At 41.1% G+C, this 16,612-nt stretch overlaps 1 protein-coding gene across 1 annotated transcript in view; it reads right to left on the bottom strand.

The window, feature by feature from the left end:
- Positions 1-985: 985 nt before the first annotated feature.
- The window catches only part of TNNI1 (troponin I1, slow skeletal type), a 25,697-nt gene continuing 10,070 nt past the window's right edge, over positions 986-16,612 (bottom strand). The window contains exons 3-9 of the mRNA XM_018563647.1: positions 13,433-13,436; positions 12,332-12,373; positions 10,201-10,332; positions 10,001-10,090; positions 8,249-8,425; positions 3,636-3,746; positions 986-1,133 (exon numbers count right to left, since the gene is read on the bottom strand). Coding sequence (XP_018419149.1) covers positions 3,639-3,746; positions 8,249-8,425; positions 10,001-10,090; positions 10,201-10,332; positions 12,332-12,373; positions 13,433-13,436 — 553 coding nt within the window. The 3' untranslated portion in view covers positions 986-1,133; positions 3,636-3,638. The remainder of the gene's footprint in view (positions 1,134-3,635; positions 3,747-8,248; positions 8,426-10,000; positions 10,091-10,200; positions 10,333-12,331; positions 12,374-13,432; positions 13,437-16,612) is intronic.

Below are 16,612 nucleotides of genomic sequence, written 5' to 3'. Positions count from 1 at the left end.
AGTCACTTGATGGATGTTCTCTTATTTCTGACTAGTGTCCAACCTCCCAGAGGCAGCTATACCTACCAATAGAAGAATGACTGTCCCCAAAAGAACTACCGATGAACAGGATTTTACAGTACAAATAGTATAAAATCTTTTGAGTACAGCATTTGTGTAACTTGTTTAGTAATACAATTATTTGTAGTGTTGCTCTCGACTCAGATAAGCTATATAACCAATGCATACAATGCATATCAAGAAAAAATACAAATTTGCTGCTGTTTGGTTAGGAGTGTCGTTTGTGTTTTTTTTTGGAACACAATTTAGAAATCAAGGCTCATCTTATGTACATCTGCTATATGTTGTTGTGAATTTGAATTAATAGTTAAACGTGGGGAAAAGCTCTCTTTGCTTGCTTGTATTATGTTTCGGGTACTTTGAGTAACAGCTAGCTGCTTAATAGTAATGAATAAATAGGACAGCAAACAGACATAGCCTATTCTAGCTGTTGATATTTCAAGCATGTTAGTGTGCATGTTGATGCCACACAGTATGGCATAATTGTGCATTGCTCCATGTGGGGGGAACACTGGGCCCATGGAGGGAATGTTTTTAAGTTTCACTCCTGTATCTCCACGATCAATAGTGACTCTCAACGGATTAAGAGTAGGTTATGCATAATAGAATTTTTAATCCCCTGGTCCTGTTCAGTACTGTATATGCTTGCTGATGTTTCATATTTTTACCTGATGTTTTTGCTATACAAAAACTTTACAAAAACTATTTAATGTATGCATAGTAGGCTTTAAAAACACACAGTGCCCTAGGGCTTTGTATTAAAATCTAATTAAAACAAACACATTCTTATAGATTTTTTTCTTGTAGATATACATCGAAGTACATGGGCATACTACCAATGAGACCAGAAATATTCAGAACGCCTCATTATTAAAATATATTATTTGCTTAGTTTTATAAATGCAACATATTAGACAATGTGACAGACACCAATATAAATTTATTGAGGTGTTTTCTAGATCAAAGCGATGTGAAACTGGCACAGCAACTTCAGCTGCAGGACAAAATCTGGAAAATATCATTGCAAGTACAGCAGCAAAGTGACGAGAGTTCAAGTAGATTTTCAGCTGATCCTGAAAAAATACAGAAGAGATCAGACATGGCAATCAGTTTGTTGATGTCATAGTTTTTGATGGGACATATATTCCATTCTAGTTTTCTACCCTTTATTGTACTGCATCATCTAGAACTATAATAAAGTAGGACATAAAAAGACTGGCACGCCTCACTTTCTAACAATATTTTCTGTTTGACCAAAGTAACTCTTTAAAACAGTTTTCCAGAAGCCAAATACACCATTTAAATAAATATTTGCCCTGTTATATCTGCAAAAGGATTTCTATTCAGTCTTGAGATCCAGACACCCCTGCCAGAAAGCAGACTCAGTTTCTGGACTGGCAGGAAACCTTTTTTTTCTAACTACACTGCAGTTTAGAAGTATAGGCTGGCCAAGGAAGCATCCCAGCCTGGTGATAGGATGATGAAGGTCCTGTCTGTGTTAGCTGGATATAACTGTGCAGAACTTTATTGGCTTCTATTGCTGCCACTCCCTCTCCCAGTGATACAGTATTGGGAGCTTACAGGAGACCTGAATCCCCCTTATGGACCAGAGCCATTTTTACATTTCCACTATGGGCCTGTTTGCTTAAGAAAACAAACTAGGCTTTTTTAGTTTGCAGCTCAGTGACTTGCCTGAGAGTAAACCATTCAAAACAATCGGCAATGGCAGGTTGCATATTTCCATCCTCACAGGTCCTCTTTGAGGTACCCATAGGTGTTTTATGACTTTATTCTTTTTCTGTTTTTCTGTAAAATTTTTGATAGTTGGACAGTATATAGGATATGAGCAAAAGCAATGTTTTGGTTAAATGGCTTTCCTAATAAGTAACCATTTTTTTTTTTTTTTACTCTCTGTGATTTCAAATGGGTTTTACCACTATAGAGGTCTGTTTTTGAAATATGGATATAGGCATGATCGCAGCCTTATTTTGAAAATTGGGTACAGTTTTACAATAAATTGCAAAATGAATAACGATGTGAAACGTGCAGATACACATAGGAACCAAATAGGTTTAAGTTAAGTTATCTTTGAGGATTGAAAATGATTTCTGTTTTGGTTGCTGTGGGTTGAAGCACCTGGTTCTTTTCCTTATATACCTGTAGATGTTACTTCAATAGTGATCAAATTAATAAATATAGGGGTGCCTCAATTGCACTCACAGATACAGTATGTCCAGAGAGTTGTACCATACCTTTTTTTTTTTTTTAAATGTGCTATAATTAGTATATTACATCGCAGCACACCCAGAGAAAAATAATCTGTGTAAAATGTTAAACTACATTTTATGCATAGCATCAACACATGGTAAAATGTGTGTTTTTTCCACTTCTTACCACAATGCAATGTAACTCATGTGTACCATTATGCAATGTGTTTCAGACAAAGCACCCTCACTGCAGACAGAGCACCACTACTCACATGGCATGTGTTGTGGTACATTAAAGTCCTGTCCAAATTTCAGTGTGATTTTCAAAATGGGCTGCTTTAACACAACGTGCCTTAAAAAAGAACTATGGCTAAACCTTTTTTTGGCCGTATTTCTCTTTAGGGTCACAGCAGGACCTTTACTAATGTCCTCATGTGACCGAAAACTCAGCATATAGCAGGCTATTGCTCACTACATGCTGACAGCGCAGAGGGGCACTGAAGCCATGACAGATCTCGACAATATTGTCAGGATCCATATCTCTAATTGGTTGACAGCTGGCTCTGCCACTCTAGAAGCTAAACCAGCTGTGCCCGCCTCCTCCCCAATCTGTCCCTCCAGTCAGCGCTGGTGGAACAGAGAGGGGAGGGGGAAATCCCTGCGGGGATTGGTGACTGACAGTCACTGCTCTCTGCAGGGAGAAGATTGTGAACTGAGCGATCAGCGGTATGTGATCGATCAGTTTGTGAACAAAAGAGCCGATGTGTGACAGCTGCAGTGTCACCCGTCGGCTCTAACTATTGGGATGAGTGTATTTAACTCTCCCCATAATTCTCCTTTAATGAATGGTACCGCATTGCACTTGTGCACATACATTAACAAAATGTATAGAGTGAATGGGCCCTTATGCCAGGTTTGCATGGACAGAAATGAATGGGTCGCATGTTCTGCAACCCTGTGTTGCTAGGACTTGTTTTTTGCATATGTGTGCTGTACTTATTTTGTTCCTCAAATGTTTTTCATCTAGAATATTAACACTACCGCTTCCAAAACGTCATCACTTCAGATATTGAATGATTCCCATTACTTTTAGCCCTATATTGAGTATGCATGCATGTTGTGATAATATTTGTGATAATTTTTAGACCATAAGCTAATTAATTATAGATATGCATCTCTAAAGATAAAGTTTGTGTAAAGCACATGTAAATTCGCTAAGACATATAAATAGGAAAAGTGTATACATAAATTTAGAATACCAGAGTGTATTCGTTCAACCTTCGCTGAATGCATGCATTTGTTTTTGAAATATTCCTATTTAATATACCACTACAAGCAGATAATGTTACAAACATTTGCAATGTATACCTCTTATTGTGCTGTTGGGGATTTTGCTGCATCAAACATTTTCTTTCTGCCCTCCATGCCTGACATGGCCTCTACATTCTTACGCCAGTCACTGACTTCTACAGGACGCTCCTGCAGAGATGAGAACATACAGTAGTTGTTTACACTCATTAAATGCAGCTCTCACCTTCAATCCAGTGAGGAATTATTAAGCATTGTATGGCTTACAAGAAAGAAAACCAAAGACTTTGTTCATGGACAGCTTTTTCTTAAATACCGGTAATTACATTGGAGCAAGAACAGTAGACAACTAATGCCCCCCCCCTCCTATCGTCTTGAAAGGGGTATGTGAACCACAAAAATAATTTTAAAAACATATTGTATATTGCCGTTTACCAGTGCTTAGGCCAAGAACATTTTCAGCAAGTACAGAATACCTGTTCATATTGCCAGAAATATTAGCCAGGCATGCTTGAAGTCCAAACCAACAGTTTTCTTTAACTCTTGGCGCTAATGGCTGCCAGCTTAACGATCCACTTGCTGTTGCATAATCAAAATGTTCAACAGTTTATCACAGTTTTTCACACAGACTTGAGGGGCTGCTCACCCAAGGCTCTGGGGCTTCCACCACGAACATAGAAAACAAAAGGGAACAGAGCGCCACCTCCGTGTGTAAAATCGTTAATTAAAATAAATAAAACAAGAGATATATGTACTCACAAGCAAACGTTTTCATCACGCTTTTAACAACAAACAAGAGGTCACACTGTCTGTTAACCCAACATCGTATCGCCCCGACTATGTACCACGGTTGCCTCCGGTCATCATGATTCTGATAAAGGGTGCTTGCCCCTGAAACGTGTCAATCTTGGCTGGCTGCAGCCGGTGGATAGTGATGTGACCGGAAGCAACTGTGGTACATAGTCGGGGCGATACCGTGTTGGGTTAACAGACAGTGTGGCCTCTTGTTTGTTGTTAAAGCGTGATGAAAACGTTTGCTTGTGAGTACAGATATCCCTTGTTTTATTTAATTTAATAAACGATTTTACACACGGAGGTGGCGCTCTGTTCCCTTTTGTTTTCTATGCTTGAAGTCCAGTCTGTGAGAATCATGGCTGTCTCAACATTTACAGTGAAAAAAGGACAGGGATTTGATTATTTAAGGGATTACCAGGTGAGAATAAAGAAAAAAAAGCCTAAACAAAGAAAATGAATGTCGCTACCATATCGAAGGAATGTTAATCTGCAATATCTACTTTTTCCTTTTGGGTTTAAATAGAGAGAAGAAAGACAGGAGAGAAGAGAAGATCCAACCAGAGAAGACCCTGTCATTAAAAGGGTTTTCTTTGTGGAATTTTCATTTTTTGAAAAATTGGTGTTAAGCTTTTTTTTTGTATCTAACTTATTTTTGAAGAATAACTTATATGGATTTGTATTTAAATTACCAAATGTGCAGCACAGAATGTGTGTATAGCCCACATCTTTTAAATGAGAATTATGGGGAGAGCGAAATACACTCATCCCCATAATTAGAACCGATGTGTGACACTGCAGCTGTCACACGTGGGCTCTAATGATTGAGAACTGAGCGACTACATACCGATCTCTCAGTTCCCGATCTTCTCCCTGCAGACAGCAGTGACTGAGATTCCCCTCTCCTCTCTGTTCCTCCAGCGCTGACTGGGGGAACGGACGGGGGAGGGGGCAGGCCCAGCTGTCAATTAGGTGTGGGGTGGATCCCGACAATATCATCAGGATTTTTCCCAGCCGCTGTCAGCATATAGCAGGCAATAGCCCACTATATGCTGAGTTTTGGGTCACAGGAGGACACAGTAAATGTCCTCCTGTGACCCTAAAGAGAACTATGGCAAAAAAAAGGTGAAACCATAGTTCTCTTTTAAAGTAGGAAAGTCTTAAAACCACTGTCAGTTTTTTCTTTGCTGTCTGTATTCTGTTGGGAAGAATTCTACCTAACCAACCGTTCAGTGTTGTTCAATTTCTATCTTGTTAATAATAATCACTAGGACAAATAGAGAAGCTGAATTTCTCAGAGACACAGACCACAATGTTCCCAGGACAGAGACATCATCTTTAACTTCTAATTCCGGCCCTGAATCACAGGTGCTGATATACTCGTAGACTGATCATTGTGGGGTGACAGTAACCTTCTCTTCTTTATGGGCTACTAAATCGGATAGAACATGGCAATTAAATGACCTCTTACTTTACAACAAATCCTTTCGTATTGCCATTCATGATGCCATATCTACGTATATGTCTCTTAATTCAGCTCCTGATGTCACCCCTCTGACTCTAAGGGAGACACACATGGCTGTGATAAGGGGTTATTGTATTTAAATTGCCTCATCTCTTAAACGCGATCGTACGCAACGCTTTCGTGACCAGGAGATTGAGTTCCAGAGAGCCACTACTGCATTCCACTCAATGCCTACGGTGTTAACTCAACAGCACTTGGACACGGTCAGTCACGAAAATTAATTCTATTACTGTCTAGCTCTGTTGATAAAGTTTAAATTATCGCAAGCATAGTTTCTATCTAAAAGGTAATAAGCAGGACTCACTCCTAGCTCGCCGCCTGAGACCCTTTTGATCTTTTCCACAAACCTCTGCGCCTGCGTTCTCAGATGGGTACCTTTTAACTAATGATCCCTCAAAGATTGTTTCCATTTTTGAACAGCACCTGTCCTCTTTATACTCTTCCTCCGTTACTACACCCCCGCCCTTCCATTTCCTGGACCTTTCTACCATGCTATCTTCCCCATCATAACTGTCCATGTCTCAATCTTTTTGGGAATTTTTGGAAGAACCCATAACCTTGCCTGAACTTTTACGAGCTATTAAGACCCTCAACATGAATAAGAGAACAGGTCCAGTTGGTTTCACTCCCCTTTGTTATAAAAAATATGCAGATCTCTTGGCCTCTCTTTTATTGAACATACTTGATTCCCTTAGAACTGGTGCTCAACTGCATTTGGAGTCCCTATCTGCCATGATCTGCATGCTGCCCAAACTTGGTACTGACGACACAAATTGCACACATTTTAGGCCTATTTCCTTTCCTAAAGTTGACGTTAAATTGCTAATAGGCTTAATACTGGCATAAACTCATTAATACATAGGGACCAGGTTGGCTTCATGCCTCGTTGACAGGCAGGCAATAACATTCATAGAGCCTGCCTTCTTATGGAAGCTGCACGGTCGCGAGGGTTTCCCGATGATGCTGCTTTCCTTTTTTTCATGTTTGGTGGCAATGCTCTGTAGTTCGCACATTTTGGTCACAAGTATATGATTTTCTGTCTAACCTCATGGGTACCACTCTACAGATGAATCCACAGGAAGCCCTATTTAATGAAATTATAAATTAAATAATCTCTGCCCACCTAGCAGACAAAATATTCAATGTTGAGTGCATTTGGCAACCGTGGTAGCCACTTCTGCAGACACATTTCTTTGACACTAGTATGGTTAAGCTTTAATTGCTGGTGATCTTCGGATCCCATAGGTTTTGAGTTGAGCCCTTGGATGGCGTGAGTCTATTGTATTCTCTCCTCTCTTTTCCCCTCTTTACTTTCTCATAATTTCTTATTCCTACTCTCTCTTTTTGGTCTATAGTATTCCCGTATTATGAGTTTTCATTTTATCTCCCCTTTCTTTATAATTGATCACTGGTACTCTTGTTTTATGTACATTTGTGCCTTTTGATTGGCTTTCAATATATGTCCATAGCCAGTTTATTTGATGCTCTCTATATCGCCTTATTGTTCATGACATTGGATATATTGTATGTTTATAAACCTTTAATAAAAATATCTTAAATTAGAAAAAAAAAGGCCCACCAAAATCCTCAGAACGTGGCCCATGATGCTATTAATCCACCCCTGCGCCCAACAGGTAAGGAGCTAGATGGAGTCTGTCTGGAGAGTTAGAAAAGAGTGCCCAGGCTATACATAAAATAAGAAAAGCACCCAATGCCATGTGTTGCATTTTGTAAATTTTTAAATAATCTAATTTAAATTGCTGTTCTGTTTTAATGTATTGCTGTACTTTATAGCTGATGGTATTTGGCATTGCTGTATGTATTGCTGGGTTTTGTAGTCCTGTATACATACAGCAGCAGTCCCCAACCTTTTTGGCACCAGGGATGGGGGGTGTTGGGGATTGGTTTCAGGATTCAGTTTTGAAATAATTATACAACGTGCCATAATGCAGAATCATTGCTTGTTTTCCGCTCAGGTGGCCAGTGGGGGCTCTCAGGTGGCCAGTGCGGGCGGGCTCTCAGGTGGCTAGTGGGGCTCTTAGGTGGTCAGCTTGGTTTCCCCCCTAAAATTCCTACCAGAAGGGTACCCTAAAGGGTCTGGCATGAATCGGGGCACCGCAGGCGTACACTGTTTATTTTGTTTTTGTGGAATGTCAAAAGTTAAGAAAAAAAGTAAACATTTATTGTAACTTTTCTGCAGGGAATGATCGTTTGTAATTATTGTTTAATTCATCCCAAAAAAACGAAATAACAAACAAACCAACCAAAGCAAATTTTTTTTTTCGCTTACATGTCTAATAAAATTCCTAGGAGATCTAGGCAATGGAATTTGTAAAGCCAAAAAGCAATTGAGTACCTTTTCAGTATCCTCTTTCTTCACAGATTTCAGGTTGGCACGCAAATCCATGGAGACTTTATGTTTTGAGCCCAGGAGAGCACGGAGCATGGCATCAGCTGACACCCGGACTCTACGAAGTGGTGGTCTCTTAAACTTGCCACGCAGATCCAGAACCTTCATTCGTAGGTCTTGAATCTATAATGGTAAACATTTCAAATATATGATCAGTTTTTACTTTCTTTTTGTATTATCATAAAATCATGTTATCTCTGTTTTAAAATTTTTATACTAGGTCTACTCTACAGTATATTCAAACAAACAACATTGCTTAGTTTAATACACCACTTTATGCTGTCCTAGTAAAAGGGAGTTAAAACTTTAAACTGTTTTGTAGTTCTTACAGATAATTTGCATTTAACTGGGCAGCACAGTGGCTTAGTGGTAAGTACTTTGGCCTTGCCGCACTGGGATCATTGGTTTGAATCCCAGCTAGGACACTATCTGCATTGAGTTTGCTCCCTGTGCTTGCGTAGATTTCCCTTTTTTAGGTACTCTGGTTTCCTCCCTCACTCCAAAGACATACTGAGTTAATTGGTTCCTGTGTAGTATGAGTTAGATGTGCAAGCTCCGTGATATGAATGTACATTATGTAAAGTGCTGCATACATTGTTGGTGCTATATGGATGCCTGTAATAAACTTTAAATGATTTGTTTTCTTTGTTTTAGACCCCTCAAGTGGTGTGCCGCCCCAATGGGGCATAGAATAGTTTATTTTATGAATGAACATGAGGTGACGTAGATCACTCCCATTCATTCATAATTGAGGATATAGTTAACATACCATGTCCTGAATTATCTACAAACACTCAGCGATCGCTGAGTGTGTGTGCTCGCTCTCCTCTCTGACACACTGTCACAGGAGGCTGATCGAGCGGAGCAGGGAGGTGAGCTCAGCCTCCTGTGACAGCGCTGGCTGTCTCCGCCCACACACCGCTCTGCCAGACTGTGATAGGCGGCTGAGCGGTGTGGGAGGAGAGACGACAGCCGCTCACAGCGCTCTCGTCCTGCAGCGCTCGGCCGGCTGCCACTTTCTTTTCTCCCCGCTGGAACACAGAGCAGCGCCCAGCGGGGAGGAAAGAAACCAGGGATGCGCTGATGTATCGGCCGAAACATGGCTCTTTCGGCATTATGCCAAAAGTGCAATTTTCGGCCGATATATCGGTGCATACCTAGTTATTAGCATTGTTAGTAGATAAGAATTTATATAGATTGTTTGTTTCCTTAATCATTTTCCTATGGACGTTTTATATTTAGTTCACATGCTGCCATCTAGTGACCCTTAGTGGTAATGCACTTGTTTTTCATGTTCCTTCTCTAATATCTACGACACATTTAATGTGTGTATATGCTCCACCCTTCTTGTTGGTCAGTACTTCCTGTGTCATGGCCACAGCTAACAGGCCACATGTAACAGGAACACGTGTATTCTACACAGTACGCTACGAAAGCATCATCTTTTGACCGCATAATACCGCAATCATTTACCTGCTGTTATCCTGCTGTAACCTGATGTTCAGAATAAAGCAACCCTTGTGGATGAAACGGTATTGACAATGATTGTCCTCAGTGATTGAATCTGGTTATACAGGCCAGGCATAGAGGTCTCAGCAAGGGATAAGTCACTAGCACAACAATCGGAGTCAGAATAAGTGGCAATGTTCGTATTTAGGGCAATAACCTCACTATCCAATAGCAGTAACAGAAACTTACTTCTCTTTTATTATGAGTAACTTTTGCTTCAATGTCATATCTTTCCTCATCAACAATGCCGACCTTCTCATGGAGTTCCCGACACAGCTCCTGCAAAAATGGTATTGGTGAAGAATCCAGACTTTGATACTCTATTGAAAATTAAGACTGTTTTTGACCTCAGACATCATATTTAGTACAAATTCCAAAATAACAAATACCTGTAAGGCAGCCAGTGCTAATCCGTGTGTGTTAGCATGGGGGACCCTTTCATTAAGATAACTCTGCTTTTCCTCTTGCTTGTTTAAATGCTCTTGGTCCCATGCTTCTTTTGCCTTTGCCAGCATCAAACTCTGTGCAGGTAGAGCAAAAAAGATGAAATTAGTGATGGGCCAAGCACACCTCAGTTCGGTTCGAGTTCCAGCTTTAGAACATGGAAAAGGTTTGAACTCAACGAAAGTCTATGGGACCATAACTTTTGAGAATAAATTGTCCCCTTTTTGAAGGATTATATGCAAGTTATTGGCCATAAAAAGGGTATTGGGATTCGGGTACTGCCCTGGGGACAAGTATCAATGAAAAAAACACTTTTAAAAAATACAGTTTTTAAAGGAGCAGTGATTTTAACATCACTTAAAGGGAAACAATAAAAAAAATTCCTTTAACTATCGTACCTGGGAGGTCCCCTTAAACTGCCTGTGCAGTGGCGCATCTGTACAATATATAGAACCAGCTGCAGCAAAAATTACATTTATAAAGAAAAAAATGACATTTAAATTGCCGGTAATTGATTTTCCCTTAATCTTGTAAACTACTGCTTGGGGAGGCAGCCTGTATGAAGAGGCCACATTTTAAATTCTGGTACCTCTTTTGCAGGCGTTGGAGGAAAGTAACAACAGGTGTTTTAAAAATGGGCCTTTAATGTTGGCGGTGGCCTCACACCATGACCCTTCCAGAGTTATTCTTGATGAGTGCAGGATTGGACCCTGCTCTAAAAATTCAAATTATATATACCTGTCACACAGGTTTGGAAAAAAAATGGGCCTTTGGCGTTGGTGCCTCCACTCTGTAACCCATTACATTTACTCTTAATGAGCGCAGGAATGGGCCCTGCTGTAAAAAATTCAAATTATATGCACCTGTCACACAGGTGCAAAAAAAATTGGGCCTTGGGTGTTGGTGGTGTCTGAACATTGTAACCCCTCACAGCTACTCTTGGTGAGCGCAGGTGAGTGCAGGGCCTTGCTGTAAAAAAATTTAAAGAATTGTAAAAAATGTTAATGATATGCACCTGTCACATGCAGGTGCAGAAAAATTGGGTGTTGGTGGTGCACTAAATGAAAAATATTACTTAAAGATAGAATAATCGCCCACAAAGTTAGACAGTCTTCCAGAGATCCCAGATCCCCAACAAATTTAATCGGTTACATCAGCATCAAGGGATTAATAGCTGCTGCTGATACAGGACTGATTCATTTTAATAAATGTCAGCCGTGAAACGGAGTCTGTGGACAGACACACTCTTTTATCTGTCACAAAACCTCCAGCAGCACTGAACGTCCTTTCGGAAAGCACGCTGGATGCAGGGCAGCCCAGTAGCTCCATGGCATATTGGCTAATTTCTGGCCAGTGATCCATTCTCAAGACCCAGTAAGCCAGTGGATCGTCTGCTGGAAAGCTCTCCATATCTGCTCTTGCCCCTAGGTAATCCTGCACCATATGATGCAGATGCTGCCGATGTGTGCCTAAAGCTAACAGCCCTGGGCGCTGAGGACTAAAAACATTTTTAAAGTCATCAGTCAGGCGCCCCCCTTCTCCACCGCTCTTCCTTTGACCAACCGAAGCCTCAAACACCTCTTTCATGAAATGGTAACCCAATCAATTGCCCTTAATCCAGCCCTGCGTCTAGTCCTTTCCTTCAGTCACTACCCCCCAACAGGGATACCATCATCCCCACTTTGTTCCTCCAACGTTCATTGAAGGGACAGATGGGGAGGATGCACAGCTGACTCTGGCTCTAGAGAGGCAGAGCCAGCAGTCAAGGCAGCGGGGTGGAGATTCTGACAATATTGTTGGGATCTTTCCCGGCTGCAGCGCGTCTCTGCACTGTCAGCAAATAGCTGTGACTTTAGGTCACAGGAGTGCATTAGTAAATGTACTCCTTTAACCTACGAGGGGACAAAAGGCTTTACTTCTCTTTAAGTAATTATTTTGCATACAATTATGATGATGATAGCAGTTACTTGCCTACAACACCACACAACTCATGCAACCACGTGTTGCCTCTGTGCCTAACCAATTTATATTTCTTTTTTGTGTTGTTTTTTATGTTTTACTGACAGTATTGCTTACCTTTAGCAAGAGTTTGCGTGAAGCCGTAATCTTTGATTTCCTCTGAGACAAAAACCAACACGTTAATAAATCACCATTCATTTATGTAAACTAGATTGCACTTTAATGAATTTCTAGATAAGGAAATACCGGGCAAAAGGAAAGTGCATTTTAAAGAAATGCTATGTTCAAAGAACAACCTTTAACCTTATCTCCATTTTTAGAGGGAACTTATTTTGCCTGTAATATGCAATTGCTAAGCTCCCTGTAAAAATGAGGTTTTCCTAGTTTTTAGACTGATCACTTACATTTGGTACTGTCTGAGTCTATAAAATGGAGTAAATATGCAGCCAGTGAAATCAGAAATTCTGATCTGCATGTGACTCCGGCATATGTGACTAGGACTAGTGACCATGCACATCATCTCAGGGGAGGAAAATGCCATCAAATCTATGATTAATCCTTATTTATTGGGATATACACTGAGTGGCCAGATTATTATGACCACCTGACGTTTGTAGGCAAATTAGCTATAATTAGCTATAATTTCATGCTGAAGTTGCTAGAGGGCCAGACCATTATAAATAGGGAAGCAGGTTGTTTACCACATCAGTAGAAGTGATTTCTTTTCTGAAGATATGGGTAAACAACGCGATTTAACAGCCTTTGAACGTGGCATGATTGTTGGCACTCGGAGCCATAGAGCGAGTATCAGCAAAACAGCAGAATCCGTGAAATGTTCAAGAGCAGCTGTTGTTAAAGTGTTTAAAGACTAGACTGTCAGCCGAAAATCTGGGTCTGAACGTGCGAATTGTGGCCGTCAGCCACTAGTCAATGTTAGGGCAGAACGGAGAGTGGCAAGACTGGCACAATACAACAGAAGGACAACAGTGCAGTGTCAGATTCCTCGCATCACCTTTCAACATCTCGTGGAGTCATCTCATGGCCCAACGAAGTCATCTCGTGGCCCAACGAAGTACTGATGGGGTGGTCATATTAATCTGGCCACTAAGTATATGACCAGCATAACACAAAGTACATTTCTAATTAATAGCATCATATATTTGTGCAGTTCCACTAACATAGGGCAGAATAGTTCAAAGAGTATATATTGTTTCTTACCTCTCTAATGTTGTGTTGCCATATGCGTAATGAGGAAACAAAAATAAAACATATTACATTCAATAACAAATTGATATATCTTCTTTAAAAGAAGAAATGTGTGTCATATACTGTATTTTTTTTTAACTTAGGCCCCGTTCACACCTTTACGTTTTGTCGCGCGTTCAACGCTCTATGAACGCTCAACAAAACGTACAAACATGAAAATCCCATTGTTTTTTATGGGTCTGGTTCACACCTTTCCGTATTTCCGCCCTTCTGAAACGCCCTACAAAACGGCCTACGCTCAAACAAGTACATGTACTTCTTTGGGCCGTTTTGTAGGGCGTTTTACATTGGGATACAGCCAAGTAGCCTTCGGAATCGCGCGACGGTCGCGTGACTTTTTTTACCGTGAATCGCGGTTAAAAAACCGCGCGACAGACGCGCATATTCAATACGCCTAGGTGTGAACCCAGCCTTAAAGTGTATTATAAGTTGCTGCTTAATTGTTTGTTTTATCAAGGTATGAAATGAAGTCTGAAAGGACAATGAATAAACATTAATTATATAAGGCAAGTACAAGGTGGACTAGAAATCAAATCTATCATTTGTTTTTCTTTTTAACAAATCTATTCTGGAGTGGATACATTTAATAGTGAGCAGGGTTTAGTGTGGATAGAAAATTATAAAAGTAACTTGGTGCTTGGGTGCTTGCACTATAACAGTTGTATTGGTTTGGACAGTGAGGTGCGGTACCGTTGGTTCCGGGAGAGGCATTCCCCTGCCGCACCCCCAGCACCTCCTGTCTTGCCCCCTGCCTGCTTAAGCCCCTCCCCAGCCGGCCGAAGCCATGCCCCCAGCCCAGTCCCTAAGCTACTGTGGAGGAGGAAGGGAGGAGACAGGGAGGAGCCTCCCTGTCTCTCACTTGCTCGTCCCTGCTAAGACATCGAGATCGATGGCCTCAGTAGTTTTTTTTTTTTTTATTGGACAGCTTGGACCAATGGCGCTGTGCCATTGGTCCAAGCCATTTACAGAGCTAATGCCTCTAACAAAGAGTAGAGGCTGTGGCAGCTCTTGCCTCAATAGTTAGGTTACACATGCAGTGGGGAAGCCCGCTGCTGTGTAACCTAACTACCTGTCCAAAGCAGGATGCGGCGCTGCTAATCTGTGTGTAGACACAGGCAGGTTGAAAGACATGAACGAATGAGGGAGCAGAGAATGGAACTCTAGCTTGTAGTCCCTGGAAACCACTTCCTATACAAAGGCATCTGAGATGTTGTCTGTCCAGATTTCTGCAAATAATAACCGTTTTCCCCCCACTTTGGAAAGTGAATGAGCTCTCATGCTGAAGAGGATTTGTAATCAGGTTTGGATGCCCCAGGTTTGTGGTTGAAATAGGTTCCTGGCTTTTGAGGTTAAAGTGACATTAAACCCTCAGATTTTTTAACATAAACCAATACTGTAATGTGTGCCTTACTGTAATCCATGGTAGTTTCCCTTCTCTTTGCTGCTCTTCCTTTTAAATCCTCATGTCTTCTCATGCTGGGGGAGAACTTCCCTTTGCAGCTGAGTGCTTCTTCCTGTAGTGCTGGCACAGGTTGCAAACCTACACACAGACACCATGTATCCATTTCAGAGGCAGTCTGCTGCAAAACAGAAGTTCTGCCCAGCATGAGAACAGATACAGATTTAAAAGAAAGAGCAGCAAAGAGAAGGGAAACAATCATGGATTACAGTAAGGCACACATTACAGTATTGTTTTATGTTAAAAAATCTGAGGGTTTAATGTCACTTTAAGGCTTAGGAGTAACAAAATTGATCTCTTCCAGGTCTCAGATGGGGGATGAGTCTTCCCTTTCTGAATTCTAGGCTTCTAATGATGTGGCAGATAATTACTTATACCCCCAATGACATCCTTGATAAAGGTGCCTAATGCAGCTCCAAAGAGAAGTTCCCATGAAGGGCATACACTGTTAAAACAATTAAGAAAAAAGGACAAAAGGGGTGGTAAAAACAGTTCAACCTTTCTCAGCAGAGAAAAGATGTCCATCCTCCTAGAAGGGCGGGGTTGGCAATCTACCCGTCGGTTTGCAGGCAGGTGATGGGTCAATCGCATCCCCATCATGCTAACCATCCATCCAAAGTGCCCCTCCACCCCATATGCAGAGTGGCACAGGGAAGTTAAGTATCCATCTGCGCAGATCCACGCCGATCAACCTCTCGCATCCATTTATGTCCTGGTGCATGGAATGGATGAGAGAGGAGGATCAGCAGGCCAGAACAGGTAACTATGTCTCACCACCACTTTCTGTGACCTGCTTTGCATATGGGAGGAGAAGAAGAGAGAAGAAATATCACCACCATCCACCAGATGTAAATACAGTGTCTGGTAGGCAGAAGTATAGCCCAAATGCCTGAATCTGAATCCTGTATCCCTCAATGAACTAGAGAGAAAATCAAATTTTCTACCGTAGTAGCGGTAGGATCAATATACAGTCTCTGCTTGGAAAAGAAATGGACGATTTCTGTTTTTCTAAAACTCATAATTTCTTTATAAACCTTTGCAAAAGGCAGTAGACCAGTGCATCTGGATTCAGACGGGCTTGCTGAATCAAGAAATTCCATTAATTTGGCAGTTAGTCCGAATCCAAAATAAGGAATTATTATATGCCCGAATATACATAAAACTATATTCGGACATATATTAACTAGTTTTGTATAGGCACCCACATCTTGTGTCCAAGATGGCAGCGCGCATACGTTCCTATGACGTCACCCGACACCAGCATCGGGTGACGTCATGTGCTTACCTCCAAGATGGCGGTGCACATGCACAAAACGGGCTGGTAGCCAATATGGCTGCAGTGCGTTCTGTTTTTTTAAGGTGCACTCCGAACCCGAAAAAGTATAATTATTCATTTCAGCAAACAAAACAAATGGAAAGGTTTTTCCCTTTTTTTTTTTCTTTAAATGCTGTGCACATGTCTAACAGGCGGTATGATTTCTAATTTATTGTGATGGTGTCTATAACTTCAAATCTTAAGAGCAGATTAGCCAGTTCAGTTCAACACCTGTAAAAGTAAATTAAAGATCTGGAAAATCTTAGAAGTTGTGTTCCCAAGCAGATGTGCTATTGTTTGTCCTGTACTGTAGGATAACTGGTCAGAGGTAGCATCATGGGAGGGTGCTAGAAGGTAA

The sequence above is a fragment of the Nanorana parkeri genome, unplaced genomic scaffold (genome assembly GCF_000935625.1).
Source record: "Nanorana parkeri isolate BGI_ZX_2015 unplaced genomic scaffold, ASM93562v1 scaffold683, whole genome shotgun sequence".
NCBI classification, from domain to species: domain Eukaryota; kingdom Metazoa; phylum Chordata; class Amphibia; order Anura; family Dicroglossidae; genus Nanorana; species Nanorana parkeri.
This window is presented reverse-complemented; position numbering and strand designations above follow the sequence as displayed.